The 19,896-nt window shown below is 44.1% G+C and overlaps 1 protein-coding gene across 3 annotated transcripts in view; it reads left to right on the top strand.

Moving 5' to 3' along the window:
• The window catches only part of LOC139552730 (bifunctional heparan sulfate N-deacetylase/N-sulfotransferase 1-like), a 146,803-nt gene that overhangs the window by 76,641 nt on the left and 50,266 nt on the right, over window positions 1-19,896 (top strand). For 2 of the 3 annotated variants that reach the window (XM_071364752.1, XM_071364755.1), the window contains 2 exons: window positions 14,600-15,558; window positions 18,226-18,720. In XM_071364752.1, coding sequence (XP_071220853.1) covers window positions 15,004-15,558; window positions 18,226-18,720 — 1,050 coding nt within the window. In that variant the 5' untranslated portion in view covers window positions 14,600-15,003. Of the gene's footprint in view, window positions 1-13,600; window positions 13,818-14,599; window positions 15,559-18,225; window positions 18,721-19,896 lie in introns of all 3 variants that reach the window. The other variant, XM_071364754.1, reaches the window with a different exon arrangement.

Raw genomic sequence — 19,896 nt, 5'->3', positions numbered from 1 at the left:
GCTGGATTAGGCCCTTCAGATTGCTAATGTTTTGTATTAACTCTGCCTCTGAGACAGAGGTGAACCATCCCAGTGCCCCATTCATTGGTATGCTGTGCAATTAATCCCGTGTGGTTCAGTTGGTAGAGCATGACGCTTGCAACGCCAGGGTTGTGAGTTTCCTTCCCCTGCGGGACCAGTATGGGAAAACATTTATGAAGATGAATGCTCTGAATAAGAGTGTCTGCTAAATTACAAAAATGTTAAAAAAATAAAAAATGTGGTGGATGGCCTGAATGCCTCTGCTATGATTCTCTCACAGCATTTGAATGGATATTGGTTGTATTTTCAGTGGTCTTGCTTGTTGGTTTTGAAAATTGCTTCTCCGTGTACCATTTCATGGTACCCCTTAGTACAGCCTTAATCTGTGCATAAAATAATATATTACAGTTTTAGCAAGCAAGAATTGTGACTGCAATAAACGAATGACTGAATGAAGGCAGTGAACTGAACAGCATTTGGGTTCTGACTGACCTTTATTGCCTACTAATAAGAGAGAAGAGAGGACCATGGTGTTAAAAGGATTTTAATCTTACCATGGTAAAGTTGACGCACTCTAGTGTTTGTGGTGCTCTACGTTCATGGCATATTACAATTCACAGACAAATGCTCCTGTGTGATAGATAGAACATTAGCACTAAGGATCTCAAACTCCTCAGTCAAACGGATTCAGAGCTGTCACAAAGCAGTGGCGCTCTTAAACTTAAAACAGTTTTTTATTTATCATTCTCATGTTACATCCGCCCCTGATTGCATTTCTCTGAACCATGTCCGTCAGAAGTTTTGTAGTGTCTGTTTTCACGGGTGGCAGTTGCCAGCTCTCCAGCAGTAATTCAAATTCTGATGAAGGGGAACTTTGGTGTCTGATTGGATGCAGTTTGACTTGTGCTTTCTGAAGAAGGCTGTGTTTATGCTTTTCCTTTGGAAAGGGTGACTGAAACCGTTGAACCAACCGACGCTTGTTTTTAGCCCCATTTCTTTTTATTTATTTTTATTTTTTCATGAATGTTTTTTCTCCTTACCTTATTTACTTAACAGAGAGGCTACAGCTTTTTGATTAGTGTTGTCTTTCATATGTGCAGTACTGATACTGTCCCACAGAAAGCAATATTTATGTTCTTCATGTACGTGTTGTCAGAAACTCGTATTTCAACTTAGGTCATCCATGTGAAGGATTCTCTTAGTCCTGTCCCTCTGTGATAGATACAAGGCATTTGGGAAAGTATTCAGACCCCTTGACTTTTTCCACATTTTGTTACTTTACAGCCTTATTCTAAAATGGATTCAATTGTTTTTTCCCCCTCATCAATCTACACGCACTACACCATAATGACAAAGCAAAAACAGGTTTACAAATTTATTACAAATAAAATAATCTAGCCTATGTTATCCAGTAAGCATGGTTCCCTCTAATGGCTATTATCACCTGGATTGCCTTAGCAACCCTTGTGGTTCCTATCCAATGCTAATTAAACAAGTCAATCTGTAAACCTAAACCATAGTCTATAACCCATAGCCCAGACAGTCAAACGCTATGGTGATTCAGGAACCGACCTCAGTGATGATAGTAGTTAGTCTGACTCCCACCAGTTGGTTAACCATCTCAGTACCTTGGATACAGAGGCTGACTTATTGAACATAATCAGTGTCTAGCATGCCATAATGAGCATATTTCTCGCTCTATACCAACTTTTCACTTTTTCCTTTCTCTCATTTTTTTTTAAGAAACTTGGCAGTTTAAAGACAGCTTGATTGCATGTAGGGCCTACTGCAATAAGGCAACACATGAACAGCTGGAACAGGAAACATCGGTGTCCTCCACATCTGGTGTTTGAAGAGGTATTTCATATTGTGTCTGTATTCCTCTGAGCTTTAACATAAAATGCTGCTCCTCCATCTTACTTCCACCAAACCCCGTGAGCCAACCCATTCCTCTGTTTCAATTGACTAGCTCCACCCTGACTTCTTTTTAGGTGGGGTTTGGGAAGGCCATGAAAACCTGCATTAGTCTCAGTCTGCTAACCCCTCATGCCTGAGCAAGGACCGGATTCTCAGGCAGTCATCATCTGCTCCAAACAATGTCTGTCATTGTGAATGTGAAATGGCACCGAGCCCATGGGGTTAGGCCTGGATACACTCTGTGAATCTAAAGTTGGGGCTGCCTGAGTCTGAGAGAAAGCAGTCCTGCAAGGCTAGCCACCCAGGGCCGGCAGCCAGGGTTCGTCTTGTAGCCCAAGCCCCTGGTGCAGTTACCCACGGTGCTCATTACAGGAAAGGTTCTGGTGTTTATGGGCCTACGCGCCAATCAGTGGCTCACTAATATTCCCAGCTGTTGAGGCACTCCTTTTTTCTTCAGTAGCTGTTCTCCTCTGTCCAAATGTGCTTTGAAAAGGCAAAGAAAGAAACATATTGAAGTAGTGACAGATGAAGAGGGTAGTCGATAGGTTTCCTCACATACCGGAGGCTATGATTACATAATGGAATTAAAATAGGGCTATATTTGAATATGATTTCTTGTCCACATTTTGATAGCCACATTAAAGACTATATTCCTTGTTTGTTGAACATGAATCGACTAGGTGATGCTTAATGGTTCAGCTTGTAGCACTTTTTTTTTTGAAAGGACTTTTCCCTGTACTGTATGTTGCTGGGTCAGCGGGCTAGGAGCATATTGCTGTCTCTCGAGGTAGGAACACTTGATGCATAAAGTACAGTGCCTTCAGAAAGTGCACATATCCCTTGACGTATACCACATTTAGTTGTGTTAGCCTGGATTCAAAATGGATTCAATTGATTGTCATTATGGGTTAGAGTGCGGAAAAACAAAGTAAAACATGTTTAGAAATGTTTTCTAATTTATAAAAAAATGAAATACATTTTTACATAACTATTCACACCCCTGAGTCAATACTTTGTAGAAGCACCTTTGCCGGTGATTACAGCTTTGCACATCTGGATTTGGGGATTTTCTTCCTTGCAGATTTTCTCAGTCGCTTAGATGGAGAATGGCGGTGAACAGCAATCTTCAAGTTTTTCTGGAATTCCAGTCTGGGCTTTGGCTGGGCCCCTCAAGGACTTTCACATTCTTGTTCTGAAGCCATACCAGCATTGCTTTGACTATGTTTGGGGTCATTGTCCTGTTGGAACATAAGTCTTCACCCCAGTCTAAGGTCGTTTGTACTATGAAGCAGGTTCTCAAGGATTTGCCTGTATTTGACTATATTCATTGTTCCCTCTTTCCTTACCAGTCTCAAAGTCCCTGCTGCTGAAAAGCATCCCCATAGCATGATGCTGCCATCATCATGCTTCACGGTAGGGTTGGTGTTAGACTGGTGATGAGCTGTGTCTGGTGTGCTGTCACGTGCCCTTTCAGCTAACTTCTGGTGTGCTGTCACGTCCCCTTTCAGCTAACTCCTGGTGTGCTGTCACATGCCTTTTTCTTAGGAGTGGCTTAAGTCTGGCCACTCCCATAAAGCCCAGATTGGTGAAGTGCTGTAGAGACTGGCAGGTTCTCCCATCTCAGCCAAAGAACTCTGTAGTTCTGTCAGAGTGGTCGTTGGGTTCTTGGTTACCTCCCTGAGGTCCTTCTTGCCCGGTTGCTCAGTTTGGTCGGATGGCCAGCTCTAGGCAGAGTGGTTAGTTCCAATTTTTATTTTATTTTTTCTCTCCCAATGATGGAGACTACTGTGCTCTTGGAAACTTTCAACAATCTAGAAATAGTTTTATACCCTTCCCCAGATATATGCCTCATCACAATTCTATCTCAGAGGTCTACGGACAATTCCTTGGTATAGTTTTTGCTCTGACATGCACTGTCAACTGTGGGATCTTTATATAGACAGGTGTGTTCATTTCTAAATCATATCCAAGCACTTGAATTGGCCACAGGTCGTCACCAATCAAGTTGTGAAATCTCAAGGATGATCAAAGGAAATTGTATGCACAGGTCAATGTCGAGTGTTATAGCAAATGTGTGTGAATACTTATCTTAATGAGTTTTTAAAAATACTTTTCCTAACATTTCTAAAAACATGTTTTCACTTTGTCATTATGGGGTATTGTGTGTAGATGAGTGAAGAAATATATGTTTGATCAATTCTGAATTCCCGGCTTTAACAACAACATGTGGAATAAGTCAAGGGGCATCAATACTTTCTGAAGCCACTGTATGTGATGCCCTGAGAGCAGGACGTGTGATGACGCTCATCCTAAAAAAATGGGAGTTTGTGTTTGTTCCCAGATGCCCACAGCTCCTTTTCACACGTCTGTCAGTCCCCTGACTGCGACAAAATAGTGGGACTGTCTGGCATGGGAGTTGGTGACGTATTCTTAAATGTCAAGGTCCTCAATTTCCCACTTTTTTTTCAGTCCTGGACTGGTATTTCTTCTTACTTGTATTTTATACCACCTCTGCATGTTTGGTGTGTCATTGCAGAGGCTTTTGAAACCTGTGACACAAAAGCAATTTGTTAGTGTGGTGAAGTGAGCAGTGTGTTGGTGACCCAGACAGCCAGTCTCTACTCGAACCCATTAATGTTGCTCAGGCTGTTTTTAGTTAAACTTTCATTTTTCTCGAAGTTGGGATCGACTTTCTTCACTTCAGACACACACACACACACACAAGAATCAAATACCAGCCAGGAATACAACTTTTTTTTTCTCCCTCCATTCTTTTTTTTTTGTCTGCTACATTGAACAAAAAAATAATCCTCAAATCCTTTGGCACTGTTGTCTTGTAAGACTATGTGCCTTCATCTCAGCCTGGTATTCAGTTCCTCAGATGAGACACATGATGTCAGGGAAAAGCTGGGTTTTTGTTGATCTGGAAGAGCGGTGAATACAATCTGTTCTTTTGTCAGCTATTTGCCAGAGGCTGCTCCGACTCGTCACTTATCTCCACTGTCATAGAAGAAGACAGATATTCAAACGTTAACTTGAAAAAACGTAAAAAGTATATCTTTATTGTCCCAATTGAGAAATGTTGTTCAGTCAGGGTTCAACAATAAAAGCAAACGGTGTCAGCCGTACAACAGATAATGAGATTGGTTACGATCTTAAAACTTCTTGAGAATACAGGGGGTGCTATTTTCCCATTAGCATAATTTGCTCTACAGATTAAACTGCCTCTTATTCAATTATTGCTCTTACTATATGCATATAAATAATACCATTGGAAAGAAAACAATCTCTAGTTTCTAAAACCGTTTCAATTTTGTCTCTGAGTGATACAGAAGTCATTTGACAGCACTTTCCCTGACCAAGAAGAAAAAAGCAAGATGTGTTATGCCAGCTTCAACGCTCTGCCTATATATGGTCGTGCCCCCTATGACCCGAAACACACCTCATTGGCCTTCCTCTGGGTGACAAGAGGACGTCAGAGAAAATATCTTGTTTATCTGGGACTGACGTAAAATGAGAGCTAATTCTTTGGCGTGACCGACAACTTCCGGTTCTCTATATCGTGCGACTTGGAGCTGGGATTGTCTTCTGTTGTACGGCCATTATTATCTCCGTCTCGAAGTTTGTTTGATACATGTGACCAGATCATCGTAATGTATGTTTTTTCAATATAGTTTAATCAGATTATTTGAATTTTTTCGGGAGTTTTGCGGTGTTCCGTTGTCTGATTTTATTATCGTTTGAGAAATCCGTGCCACTCGACCAGTACCTGTGCTAAATGGAGTGGGAAAGGAACCATTCTGAACGCAACCAACGACTCATCTTGACAAAGGACAGTTTGATCAACATTCTGATGAAAGATCAGCCATAGTAAGACCCAATTTACGATGTTATATCATATCTGTTGTGCATGTGAACTGGCCGTGGGCGCCCAGCCGAATCTGCCTGGTATAGCTATGCTAATTTAGCGCTACATTTTGTTTTCGTTATAAAACATTTAATAAATCTGAAATATTGTTTGGATTCACCAGATGTTGGGCTTTCAATATCTGTACGCTGTGTATTTTTCTGAAATGTTTTAAGATGAGTAATTCGTTATATGACGTTGGTCTCTGTAATTGTTCTGGCTGGGTCAGCACTATTTCAGATTGCAGCTGCAATGTAGAACTGTGATTTATACCTGAAAAATGCACATTTTTCAACAACAAAAAACTATGCTATACCATAAATATGTTATCAGACTGTCATCTTATGAAGTTGTTTCTTGGTTAGTGGCTATATATATATTTTTATTTAGTCGAATTAGTGATAGCTACTGACGCAGGAAAAAACTGTTGGGAGTAAAAAAAATCGTGTCCTTTGCTAACGTGGTTAGCTAATAGATTTACATATTGTGTCTTCCCTGTAAAACATTAAAAAAATCTGAAATGGTGGCTTTATTCACAAGACCTGTATCTTTCATCTGGTGTTTTGGACTTGTGATTTAATGATATTTAGATGCTACAAGTTACTTGTGACGCTATGCTAGCTATGCTACTCAGTGGGGGGGTGGTGGGGGGTGCTCCCGGATCAGGGTTGGTGACTCGTTAGAGGTTAAAATCAATAAAAAAAAGGAGAGGTCATTGTGCAAAAGTGCAGCAATAAACATTTCATTTCATGTGCAGATTCAGAAAGCCTATGGGATAAAATAGTTCTTCCATCTGTTGCTCTTGAGTTTGGGAAGTCTAACACGATGGACCTGACTGGAGGATTTCAACATCGTCAAGAAGGGGACAGCCTTGGATACGGTTAGCTCTCCTAACCACTTGCTTCCTGAATGTTTCTGAGAGCTGTGCCTGTTGCACCCAGTTGAGCTTGCTGTGGCCACCTTTACCACCCTGTCTTGCCTGTTTTTGTTGCCAACATTAAACCAGGCCACCATCAAAAACATCAACACGGATTTAATAAAACTCTTGTTTTAGCTAGCTAATCTTGTGTAGCCCAGCCCTGTCCTACAGACAGTAGAATCATACTGTCTATGACCCAGCAGCTTTAGTGCTTCATGTTTATTGGGTGTTTCCCCTCTTTCACTTGACAAATGCATTGCCATCTGAATTATACTGGGTTTTCATAATCCTTTACACATTTAAAAGGGTGGGCTAAATACCCTGTGGATGAATAGCAGAGCCCCTGTGGTGACAGGTCTTCACCTCCCTCTCACTGCCACAATGGGAGCCAAGTGACGGGTATTGTGGTTGAAGCTCAGACTCTGGGTGTGGGGACTGGGGAGGGGGCCGGGAGTGGGGTTAAGGACTCAAATGCCTGCACGTCATCCTTGCAACCCCTTATGGAATTTTTCTTTCTTGCTTCCTAAAGCTAGCCCCCACGGCCCGCCTCAAAAATTCCTGATGGGGGAAATTGGATCACGCTAAGGGCTCACACACCAATAGTTTTTGCTGGCCAAGAATACTTAGCACCTCAATGAAATTTGAAAGCCAAGTGCACACTGATTTTACATGTAGAAACACATTAAAAACGTCAGCAGCCAGAGGTCTACAGCTGGTGGTCCCTAAAACACAACGCGCTGAACTATAGTCAGACGAACGCTAGATCCCCATTCGTTGCGATATGTGCAAGCCTTAACGGACTAGAACATGAACAGCTGTGTCTCACCAAAGGGAGGGCGACTGGTGTCTTTCACATGCTCTGCTCCCAACACCCTTTTGAAGTGATAAAATTGCTTTCTCCCTGCCCCCCCCCCTCCCCTCCATTGCCTGTTATCATCTTTATAAATGTACTTTTGTGCTGTTGCTTTGCTTTGGTATTCATGCATTTTGTTTTTTATCCCCATACCCCTGCAAGGCTTTGATAATTTTTTCCACTCTCTTTACATATATGCCCGTATATTAATGGCTCTGTGGTGCCTGACTGGATCCAGTCCCAGGCACGCTGGATCTTGTCACCCTGTCACTTCAGCCATTTCCCACAGTTGAACAAGCTCTCGTTTTTTTTAGCTTTATCCTCTGAAAATTGGTGCTTTGTAGAAGACAAAAAAAACAAGGTGCTGGCATTCTAACCAGCAGCAGACTTTCCAAATCAGGTCCAATCAATTTAAGTTATCTCCGTTGGACTCCAATCAAGTTGTAGAAACATCTCAAGGATGACCAATGAAAACAGGATGCACCTGAGCTCTGTTTCAAGTCTCATGGCAAAGGGTCTGAATACTTGTGTAAAAATAGTATTTAAAAATAATTATACATTTGCAAAAAAATTATTAAACCTGTTCGCTTTGTAATTATGGGGTATTGTGTGTAGATTGCAGAGTATATATATATATATTTTTTTTTAAATTAGAATAAGGCTGTAATGAAACAAAATGTGGGAAAAGTCAAGGGGTCTGGAAAACTTTCCGAAAGCACTCTGTGTATATCTGGAACACTGAATAGTCCTTTTCTAATCTCTTATTAAGCTTTTGCTGAAAAGATGACTGCATTTATGATGAGATAATTGCATGTCTTCACTATTATTCTACTATACTATATACAGTTGAAGTCAGAAGTTTACATGCACTTCGATTGGAGTCATTAAAACTCTTTTTTAAACCACTCCACAAATTTCTTGTTAACAAACTATAGTTTTGGCAAGTCGGTTAGGACATCTACTTTGTGCATGACACAAGAAATTTGTAACAATTGTTTACAGACAGATTATTTCACTTATAATTCACTGTATCACAATTCCAGTGGGTCAGAAGTTTACATATACTAAGTTAACTGTGCCTTTAAACAGCTTGGAAAATTCCAGAAAATGATGTCATGGCTTTAGAACCTTCTGAAAGACTAATTGACATAATTTGAGTCAATTGGAGGTGTACCTGTGGATGTATTTCAAGGCCAACCTTCAAACTCAGTGCCTCTTGGCTGATTTCTTTTGATTTTCCCATGATGTCAAATAAAGACCTAAAACAAAAATGGCAGACCTCCACAAGTCGGGTTCATCCTTGGGAGCAATTTCCATACGCCTGAAGGTACCACGGTCATCTGTACAAACAATAGTACGCAAGTATAAACACCATGGGACCATGCAGCCGCCATGGACGCGTTCTGTCTCCTAGAGATGAACGTACTTTGGTGTGAAAACTGCAAATCAATCCCAGAACAACAGCAAAGGACCTTGTGAAGATGCTGGAGGAAACCGGTACAAAAGTATCTATACCCACAGTAAAACGAGTCCTATATCGACATAACCTGAAAGGCCGCTCAGCAAGGAAGAAGCCACTTTTCCAAAACCGCCATAAAATAGCCAGACTACGGTTTGCAACTGCACATGGGGACAAATATTGTACTTTTTGGAGAAATGTGCTCTGTTCTGATGAAACAAAAATAGAACTGTTTGGCCATAATGACCATTGTTATGTTTGGAGGAAAAAGGTGGAGGCTTGCAAGCTGAACACCATCCCAACCGTGAAGCACGGGGGTGGCAGCATCATGTTGTGGGGGTGCTTTGCTGCAGGAGGGTCTGGTGCACTTCACAAAATAGATGGCATCATGAGGCAGGAAAATGATGTGGATATATTGAAGCAACATCTCAAGACATCAGTCAGGAAGTTAAAGCTTGGTCGCAAATGGGTCTTCCAAATGGACAATGACCCCAAGCATACTTCCAAAGTTGTGGCAAAATGGCTTAAACAGCTGCAGACTTAATGTTCCTGTGTAGTCATCTTCGAGAGAGTTTCTAAACATGTTGTACCTTTCAGCTCACGCTGTCGGTCACACTGGTTCAATGTAGAGCTAGAACCATTTATCCGCCCGTAGCAACCCGGAAATGTACTGGTCTCCAGAGATTTTAATTCCTACCATTTCATTGTGCACCACGGTCCATATTTTTCTGGTCTCTTAGAGTCTAACCCTTCGTGGCGTCCGGTTCAACACCGTCCGCCTGCTTGGCCTATGTTAATTCTTCACGAGGGGTTTTATGCACCCTGGCAGAAGGTGCGTTCAGTGACATGTCTGTGCTCAGGTGGGTGTGGTCACTGACTGGTTAGACTTTATATGAAAAACAATTATCTCATTTAGAAGGCTAGCATCACATTACATCTTCTCACAAGTAGTTTCATATTTAATTATTTAATTTCCATAACATTTAGATGTATACATCCCAGTTATCAGATTCACATTTGTAGAGGTACAGGTATTTAGTTATACCATCCTTCATGATATCACAAAACAACTACTGTTGGACATGGTTATTCTTTAAATACCCACGGACCATTCCCGATGTTTGGATTACAGAAATATTGTTTCATTATCCAGCCTTTTGGTGTTGTAGTTTTGGCGGGAGGAATCTCCTTTCCCCTCCATCCTGCAAAGCCCAAAGGCAGAGTTTCTACAAGGTATTTACGACCGTCATAAAACGGCCAACGTCACCCCTCCTCCCCCTCTGCGGGGGAGAGAGGGTGCTGTAGACCGGACCCACTGTAATCTGATCCTTCAGATCTTCACAGGATTGTCATGACAATGTTTTTAGAAATGTTAGGAAATGTATTGAAAATGTAATACAGAAACCTAATTTACATAAGTATTCACACCCCTTTGCTATGACACTCCAAATTAAGCTCAGGTGCATCCAATTTCCTTGATCATCCTTGATGTCACTACAAATTGATTGGAGTCCACCTGTGGCCAATTCAATTGTTTGGACGTGAATTCGAAAGAAAGGTCCCACAGCTGACCGTGCAGGAACTGTACCGTGTAGTTCAAGGAACTGTCCGTAGATCTCCGAGGTAGAATTGTGATGAGGCATATACACTGCATTTATATGAACTGTAACTCAGTAAAATCATTGAAATTGTTGCATGTTGTGTTTTTTAAATATTTTTGTAAAGTAGAGATCAGAAGCCTTGCAATTAGCAGATATATGTAAAACAGTCTGAAGGTACACTACAAACGTTTGTGGACACCTGCTTCCAAACTCATGTTCATTAATATGAAGTTCGTCCCCCTTTGCTGCTATAAACAGCCTTTACTCTTCTGGGAAGGCTTTCCACTAGATGTTGGACTTGCTTCCATTCAGCCACCAGCATTAGGGAGGTCGGGCACTGATGTTGGGAGATGAAGCCTGGCTCGCAATCTGCGTTCAAATTCAATGGGGTTGAGGTCAGGGCTCTGTGCAGGCCAGAGAAGTTCGTTCACAACGATCTCGACAAACCATTTCTGTATGGATGCAAGATTGTTTTACTCATGCGGACAGGTATATGTTCCGGGTTGCCTCTGAGAATAACATTGACATATACACTGACACGGGGACTGAGTTCATCAGGAAGTGTATAGGGAATGTTTTTTCCCTATAATACAAACAGTGCAGTTATGCCCTCCATAAGGCAATCAAACAGGCATAACGGTACAGAGACAAAGTGGAGTCGCAACTCAACGGCTCACACACAATGTATGTGTTAGGGACTCCAGACAATCACAGACTACAAAGGGAAACCAGCCACGTCGTGACCACAGACGTCTTGCCATAACATTTAGACAAGCTAAACACCACCGTAGTCCGTTTTGAGGATAACACAGTTCCACAGACGGGGGCTACTCCCAAGGACTGTGGGCTCACGTTCTTAGTGGCCGATGTAAGTAAGACATTTAAGCGTGTTAACCCTCACAAGGCTGCCGGCCCAGACGGTGGCCTGAGGGGGGAGGTTTATGACCCCCATAAATACCTTTCCTCTTTTTCCTCTCTCTACTGTACCGATGTGACTTGAAAATCCCTTTGTTAACATTGAGAGAGTCTGGGAACATCAAAAGGGTGGGGGAACGGAACCATGTTTCTGTAATCCAACCAGCTGAAAATATGCGTTGGTACTAAATGAATATGATGCCAGATCAGTTGGCGTCTGAGACATTATTACTGATGATAGGACGACAAACTGTATCTTGGAAAGTCTGCACATTCTAGTTATCAGATTCACATGGAATTGTTGTGCAATTTAAATGTTTAAATATGAAACTATTTGTGAAAAGATTAAATGTAATTTTAGCTTCCAAATGAGGGAATTGGGTTTTCATGAGTGAACTATGCTCAACTCAGTGGCCCTGCCCATGTGAAGAGACATTGGTTATAAATTATGAAACACACCCTTCTCTCCCCTACTATATAAACCCTGTTATGAAAATGTAACTTCCTGTTCCGAGGACGTTAGGGCGATGGTCCTACGTTAAAAGGGCTCAGATAATAACCTGTTCCAAGGACGTGTGGTTGAAAGGACAAAAGACCACCTATAGAACTAAGTCAACCTTAGGTTCTCTAGCGAAATTAGCATCGAATTTCAATGTGAAGGTGACGACCTACATGCCGGAAGGATGAATTTCGACTATACCAGCCAGAATATAGCATGAGCATATAGCATGGCAACATGGTATGAACTTTGAACTCTTATTCACTAAAGAAGTGATAATTCCTAGCCGTCGCGTTAGCGCAGCAACTGTAGACGTGGGCTAGGAGAGGACGGACAGAGTATCTGTCTACCACAAGACGACGGTACTACCAAGTATCCATTCTACCATCAGACATTCTTCTAAGGACAACCCGGCATCCCATCTACAACCAACCGATCAAAGCGCAGCTCAGATTAAATATTTATTGCATTTTCCTTTTCCAAATGGGCGGTTATTTAGAATGCATAAGATTCTGTATTTACGATAGAGTAGCTGCCTACGGCCCGATAGACGTAGCTTCTCCCTTTGTTCCTCAGTCTTCCCGCTCTTTCATTCAAACCCAACCCCTTTCCTTTGTATAACCAGTCGTCATGTCGACTCCGTCCACCAGGAACATTTTCTTTGACATCATTTGTAATCAATGTATGATCCATTCTGTGTAGATGTAATTCTGTGTGATTATTTAGTAAATAAATAATTAAACCACATTTTGTATTGCTGATTCAACTTGTTAGCCAGCGTTCGTGAAGATAACCAAGAATTTACAACTTTCAGATGAGACTAAATAAGTTGACGATTAAATATTGATGTAAAAGATGACTCGGTCTTTAAGAGTTTATTCGGAAGATAACAGCTCTATAAACATTCTTTCTTGGTGCCCCAACTGTCTAGTTAATTACATTCACCTGATTAGCTTAATCAGGTAATATGAATTACAGAGAAATGATTTTATAGAATAGCATGTCATATCACTTAATCCGGCATAGCCAAAGACACGACAACGGCATCCCTAGCCACGTCCTCAGAGCATGCGCAGACCAGCTGGCTGGAGAGTTTACGGACATATTCAATCTCTCCCTATTGTTTCAAGATGTCCACCATTTGTTGCTGTACCCAAGAAAGCAAAGGTAACTGAACTAAATGAAGCTCAATCATCAAGTTTGCAGACGACACAACAGTAGTAGGCCTTATTACCAACAATGTCAAGACCGTCTACAGGGAGGAGGTGAGGGCCATGGCGGAGTGGTGCCAGGAAAATAACCTCTCAACAAAACAAAGGAGCTGATTGTGGACTTCAGGACACAGCAGAGGGAGCATGTCCACATCCACATTGATGGGGCCATCACATCACTGACAATTTGAAATGGTCCACCCATGCAGACAGTGTGGTGAAGGCACAACAGCGCCTCTTCAACCTCAGGAGGCTGAAGAAATTTGGCTTGGCCCCTAACCCTTACAAACTTTTACAGATGCACCGTTGAGAGCATCCTGTCGGGCTGTATCACCGCCTGGTACGGCAGGGCTCTCCAGAGAATGGTGCGGTCTGCCCAACGCATCACCGGGGGCACACTGCCTGCCCTCCAGGACACCTACAGCACCCGATGTCACAGGAAGGCCAAAAAGACCATGAAGGACATCAACCACCCGAGCCACGGCTGTTCACCCCGCTATCATCCAGAAGGCGAGGTCAGTACAGGTGCATCAAAGCTGGGACCGAGAGACAGAAGCTGTTTTTCAATCTTAAAGCCATCAGTTTTAAGTAGCCGTCACTAGGCCTCCACCCAGTACCCTGCCCTGAACTTAATCACTAGCCGGCTACCTTAGAGGCTGCTGCCCTATTTACATAGTCATGGAATCACTGGTCAGTTTAATAATGGACAATGGTCACTTTAATAACGTTTACATATTGTTTTACTCATTTCATATGTATATACTGTATTCTAGTCAATGCTACACTATTCAACTATTGCTGTATATATACGATTCTATCCTACAGATGTACTAAATATTATATCCACATACCGTCCATAATGTCAATACATCCCATAACATACAGTGCATTTGGAAAGTATTCAGACCCCTTGACCTTTCCCACATTTTGTTACGTAAATCCCCCCCCCCCCATCAATCTACACACAATATCCCATAATGACAAAGCAAAAACAGGTTTTTAGAAACAAAACAAAAACCCGGAAATATCACATTTACGTAAGTAATCAAACCCTTTACTGAGTACTTTGCTGAAGCACTTTTGGCAGTGATTACATCCTCCAGTCTTCTTGGGTATGACGCTACAAGCTTGGCACACCTGTATTTGGGGAGTTTCTTCCATTATCTTCTCTGCAGATCCTCACCTGTTATCTCTGTGTAAATTTGGAACAATGTACAGTCCTGTTCTAATCTCTGTGTATAACTGGAACACTGAACAGTCCTGTTCTAATCTCTGAATATTTGTCTTTGTCCTCCAGGTCTCCTGGAGAATGCTTTGGGGATGACCTGCTGGAAGAGCAGCACCTTGCTGGACTACCCGTGTGACCCCAGAGAACCATCTTCCGTCACCACCTTTGTCCTTCTGCAAGTCCTGTAGAGAGCCACAGGATTTAGAGCGTAAGCGGTGTCGGGGGGGTGGGGAGGGCAGGGGGCTGGTGGATGGGTTAAAGGCACACATCCCTGTCTGCCAGAGAGCCACCCACCCACACTGATGGTGTCCCCTGCCTATGTTGCTCCCACCACCCCTCGGCAATGGTGACATGAGTACGTGATGGGGAGGAGCCTATTGTATTTTTGAAGAAGAATCTCTACCACCTCCAAAACTACCGTTACATTCTGGTTGTTTTCGCCGTGCACTCTGGGACTGAGTCTGTGCGGGGTGATGTTGCTGCCGACATGCGGTCGCCTCCGGCGGCTCTTCCGTCAGTCTCACTCCTTCACTCTCCAGACCAGCCTGCTGCTCCTCTTCCTCTTCTGCATGGTGAGCGTCCTGGTCTCTGCCTACTTCCTCTACGGAGTCAAGCGGGAGCTGGAGCCGGCGGCGGGGGGCATGGGAGGCCCGGAGGAGGGCACTGCTGACTGGGATGACCGCCGTGCCGCCACACCCTCCACCTCCTCCCGGGCGCTCCCTCCACGCACGGCCAGGCCCTCAGATGCGTTGCGCACTGACCCTGTGGTGCTGGTGTTTGTGGAGAGCCTATACTCCCAGCTGGGACAGGACATTGTGGCCATCCTGGAGTCTGGCCGCTTCCTCTACCGAACCGAGATGGCCCCGGGAAAGGGGGACATGCCAACCTTGACAGACAAGGACCGAGGCCGTTTCACGCTGGTCATCTACGAGAACATCCTGAAGTACGTCAACCTGGACGCTTGGAACAGAGACCTGCTGGACAAGTACTGTGTGGAGTATGGAGTGGGTATCATAGGCTTCTTTAAGGTTAGTATGCAGTGGGTTTTATATGCTTCTTTTAAGATGAGAGCCAGTCACTGATTTCAGCCCAGGACACCGATCCCGTATTGTTATCTTTAATCAGCTGTGTAAACAGTAGAAACAATAGTAAAATAAAGATGCCTGTGAAGCTTTAGAAATTACTAATTTGAATACTAGGGGCACTTGTACTGATTGTGTCCGTCAGATGTTGTTGTAACCTTCATTTAACTAGGCAAGTCAGTTAAGAAAAAAATCGTATTTACATTGACGGCCTACCGGGGAACAGTGGGTTAACTGCCTTGTTCAGGGGCAGAAAGGCCGATTTTTATCTTGTCAGCTCGGGGATTCGATCCAGCAACCTTTCGGTTACTGGCCCAACGCGCTAACCACTAGGCTACCTGCCGCCCCAAATATTTTTGTATTTAAACACCTCTTCAGGCTGACCCCATCATCGTGAATTAGACTCATCAGTTCCCTTCACCCTGACTCTGCACTTGACCCTCTGTCTGCAATAGGCTGCAATCACCACATAGACTAGAAGAAGTCCTGACCTAAGCACTAAATATCCTTTCCCACTCTGGGATATGCAGGTCAGGATTAGAGAAAATAGACACCTAGATTGGTTTCTGTAAGCACATAGTCAAATGACTAGAAAAATAGTATTTTTTCCCCCTAATGTGTACCTCCCTGAATCCGAGGGGGAATTCTGTGGTTTGCGATAAAAGTTTTGAATGAAATATGTGCTCGTTAATTTTTAAATGAGTCCCGGCTGCTTAAAAGGCGGGCAGGTTCCGCCTTGGTGTCATCTACCTCCAAGAGCAGCGAGTACAGTATAATACACACACACACACAGAGGTTTGTATACAGAGTCTGTGCCTGTGGTTGTTTGCCATGCTGTGGCTGGCTGCTACCCTGCTGTTTCTCTAGTACGGTGGTGCTGTCATGGCTCATAGCTCAGCTGATAATGGTCCCGCTGGAACATGGTTCAGCAAATTCACCAGGAGTGGGAGTGGGACTCCGCTGCTTGGCTGCTATAGTACGTCCGCCTGCCTAATTCTCTTTGGTTGAGTCTGAAGTGAACACCCACCTGTTAGAACCACTACACTGGGACCAAGTGGCCTCGCCCAGCCTGCCTGGTCCCAGAGCACTCAAGCAGGGCTACCGCAACTACAGGTTAGATCCCGGCACTAGAGCAGGGCTGTTATAACTACAGGTTAGATCCCGGCACTAGAGCAGGGCTGTTATAACTACAGGTTAGATCCCGGCACTAGAGCAGGGCTGTTATAACTACAGGTTAGATCCCGGCACTAGAGCAGGGCTGTTATAACTACAGGTTAGATCCCGGCACTAGGGCAGGGCTGTTATAACTACAGGTTAGATCCCGGCACTAGGGCAGGGCTGTTATAACTACAGGTTAGATCCCGGCACTAGAGCAGGGCTGTTATAACTACAGGTTAGATCCCGGCACTAGAGCAGGGCTGTTACACCCAGAGGCCAGCCACCAGCACCCTCACTTTTAATTACACCCAGGCAGGGGATAGAGGTTGCTTTAAGCCCTTCTCGTCCTCCCATTAGTCATTGAGCTTAATCCAATATCCATGTAGTTGCTGCATAATTGGAGTAAATCCTCCCCTTCTAAACTAGCACTAGAGTCAGTCTCCTCATAATTCACCCAGGGTTAGGCTATGTTAAGAACTGCACCCTTTTCCGGCTGTTTTGTGGCCGTTTGGCCAATCAGCCCGCAGTAACCCTGAGCGATTAACCATGTTGCCATGACGCACCGAGGGCTAGTATTTGATATACCATCCTAGTCCCTAATATATATATATCTGACTGAGAGGTATAGCTATAGGTCAATATTGCATGTGATGTTGAATTCCTTAAGTTAATATACAGACGGATATATGCATAGTAAATCATATTCTTTAAAGTATGATATTGCCAGTGGCTCTGAGAGCAAAGCAGCATCTGCTAAACCACAGAATTATGGTTTGACAGGTTCAGGATGACTCACTGCCTGGGGCTGCTGTGACTGTGATTGATTTGTTTAGAATCGCCAAATGCTGTTTATCACTGATCAATACAACAGTTACGGGGCTCCTGCTCTGAATGTAAACAAAGAAATAATGGGCAGAGGGTTCACCTACGTATTTATCCCCCCCCCCCCCCCCCCCCCCACACACACACAAATGGATAGGACAGGGAAATAGGATACCTAGTCAGTTGCACAACTGAATGCATTCAGTGGAAATGTGTCTTCTGCAATTAACCCTACCCCTTCAAATTAGAGATATGTGGGGGGGGGCTTCCTTAGTTGGCACCCGGGGGTTAACTGCCTTGCTCAAGGGCAGAATGGTAGATTTTGCCACCTTGCCGGCTTGGGGTTTCGAAACACCGACCAACGCTCTTAACCGCTAGGCTACCTGCACACAAACAGAAATGTACACACATACACACGACCCACGCATAGCCACACTTATGGGAATTATAGAGCCCCTTTACCTCTTTGGTAATGAATCTCTGAATCGGTGTCTATTGTGTGTAGGAGAATTGTAAGTAACATTGCCAGGTATGTAATCATCTCAAGGATAAAGTGTGCAAATGTTTTCACCAGGAAACTAACTGTAAACAGAAATGCAGCTGACTCCATCTCTCCCTTGTCCTCTCTCCCAGGCCAATGAGAACAGCCTACTTAGTGCCCAGTTGAAGGGCTTCCCCCTCTTCCTCCATTCCAACCTGGGCCTGAAGGACTGCAGCGTCAACCCCAAGTCCCCCCTGCTCCTCATCACTAAGGCCCGGGAGGTGGAGCGAGGCCCCCTACCCGGAGATGACTGGACTGTCTTCCAGTCCAACCACTCTACCTACGAGCCTGTTCTCTTAGCCAGGACCCGGGTGCCTGACCTGGGCATGTCTGGGGTGGGGATGGGGGTGGGTAGCAGCCCCCTCCATGCCTCTGTTGTCCAGGATCTGGGGCTTCACGACGGCATCCAGCGGGTGCTCTTCGGCAACAACCTCAACTTCTGGCTGCACAAGCTGGTGTTTGTGGACGCTGTGGCCTTCCTGACGGGCAAGAGGCTGTCTCTGGCTCTAGATCGCTACCTGCTGGTGGACATCGATGACATCTTCGTGGGCAAGGAGGGCACCCGCATGAAGGTCTCAGATGTCAAGGTAAGCATCTGCGGTGGATTGGTCTTTTGTAAGGTGGGTTTTGTGTGTGTAAGAAGTTGGTTTACTTGTGTGGGTATGTGTGTAATCGCTCATTATCTGTAATCGCTTATCTGTTGCATCGCAATCTGCCTTATTCTATTACTGGTGCATACATACTTCCCAGAGATCCATGCTGTGTGATGGTGAGTAACAGTGAGTCATGCAGGTGTCAGTGCCAGAGGCAGACCTGACCGTGATTGAAGGAGACAGAAGGTGAGACCACCAGGTCACAATACTATGTAGGACAGAGTCCATGCTAGAGCTGTGCAAATGTGGCACAGGTGCAGTCACCAACATGTCTGTCCCCTGGGGGGCCGACTTGAGGACAGGGGGACACAGTTGGGCTGACTGCCATGGCAGTCTCACCCTGCCATTTTCACTGTCTATATCCCCTCAACAGCCAGAGAGAGAGAAGAATGGAGGGAGGGATAGAGAGAGAAGGATGGAGAGGAAGGATTAGTGCAGCAGAGTGTAACAGAATATATTTTCTTGTATTTCCATCCAAAGCCTCGTTTGAAAGTAGAATAAGACTCCGTTACTGGATTCCCTCCACACAGCCTCCTCAGCTCAGACAAACGCTTATTACAAACTAAAGGTCAGGAGCCGCCCTCCAGCGTTCTTCCACATCTTGTTCCCTCAAACCCAGAGGACAGTCTTTGTCCGTACAGCCTCCCTCCCGCAGCAGTAGGGTATGAAGCTCAGTTTAACCACTCTTCTCCAGCTTTGCTTTGTGTGATGAGTTGCTGTTCAAAGGGCATCCACAGACTCGCCTGCAGCATAAATATTTGATACAGCTTTGTTGTTTTCTCTTCTCCCTCCCCCGTTGCGAGGGAGTGACTTTCAGTGAAGAGTGGGGAATGAACACATAAACACAATCAAAGCAGTCTTGTTGAGTTGTCTTGTATGTCGGCGGGCCACAACAGTGTTAAATATGAATCAGGCTCTGATTGAGACGTGGGAAAAATGGGGGGGGGACTAAACCTAAAAAACAAATAGATGCAGATGCAAAGTGAATATGGAAAGGGTATTGAGGGATGAGATCAGTTTGAATATGGATACGTTAATGAAGGGGGGATGTGTGGACTGAATACTACTGCTAACTACAGTCCTTATAGAAAATCAAATCAAGCTTTATTT

This window comes from Salvelinus alpinus, chromosome 24 (genome assembly GCF_045679555.1).
Source record: "Salvelinus alpinus chromosome 24, SLU_Salpinus.1, whole genome shotgun sequence".
Taxonomy (NCBI): Eukaryota; Metazoa; Chordata; class Actinopteri; order Salmoniformes; family Salmonidae; genus Salvelinus; species Salvelinus alpinus.
The sequence above is the reverse complement of the archived record's forward strand: the minus strand, read 5'-3'. Positions and strand labels throughout refer to the sequence as shown.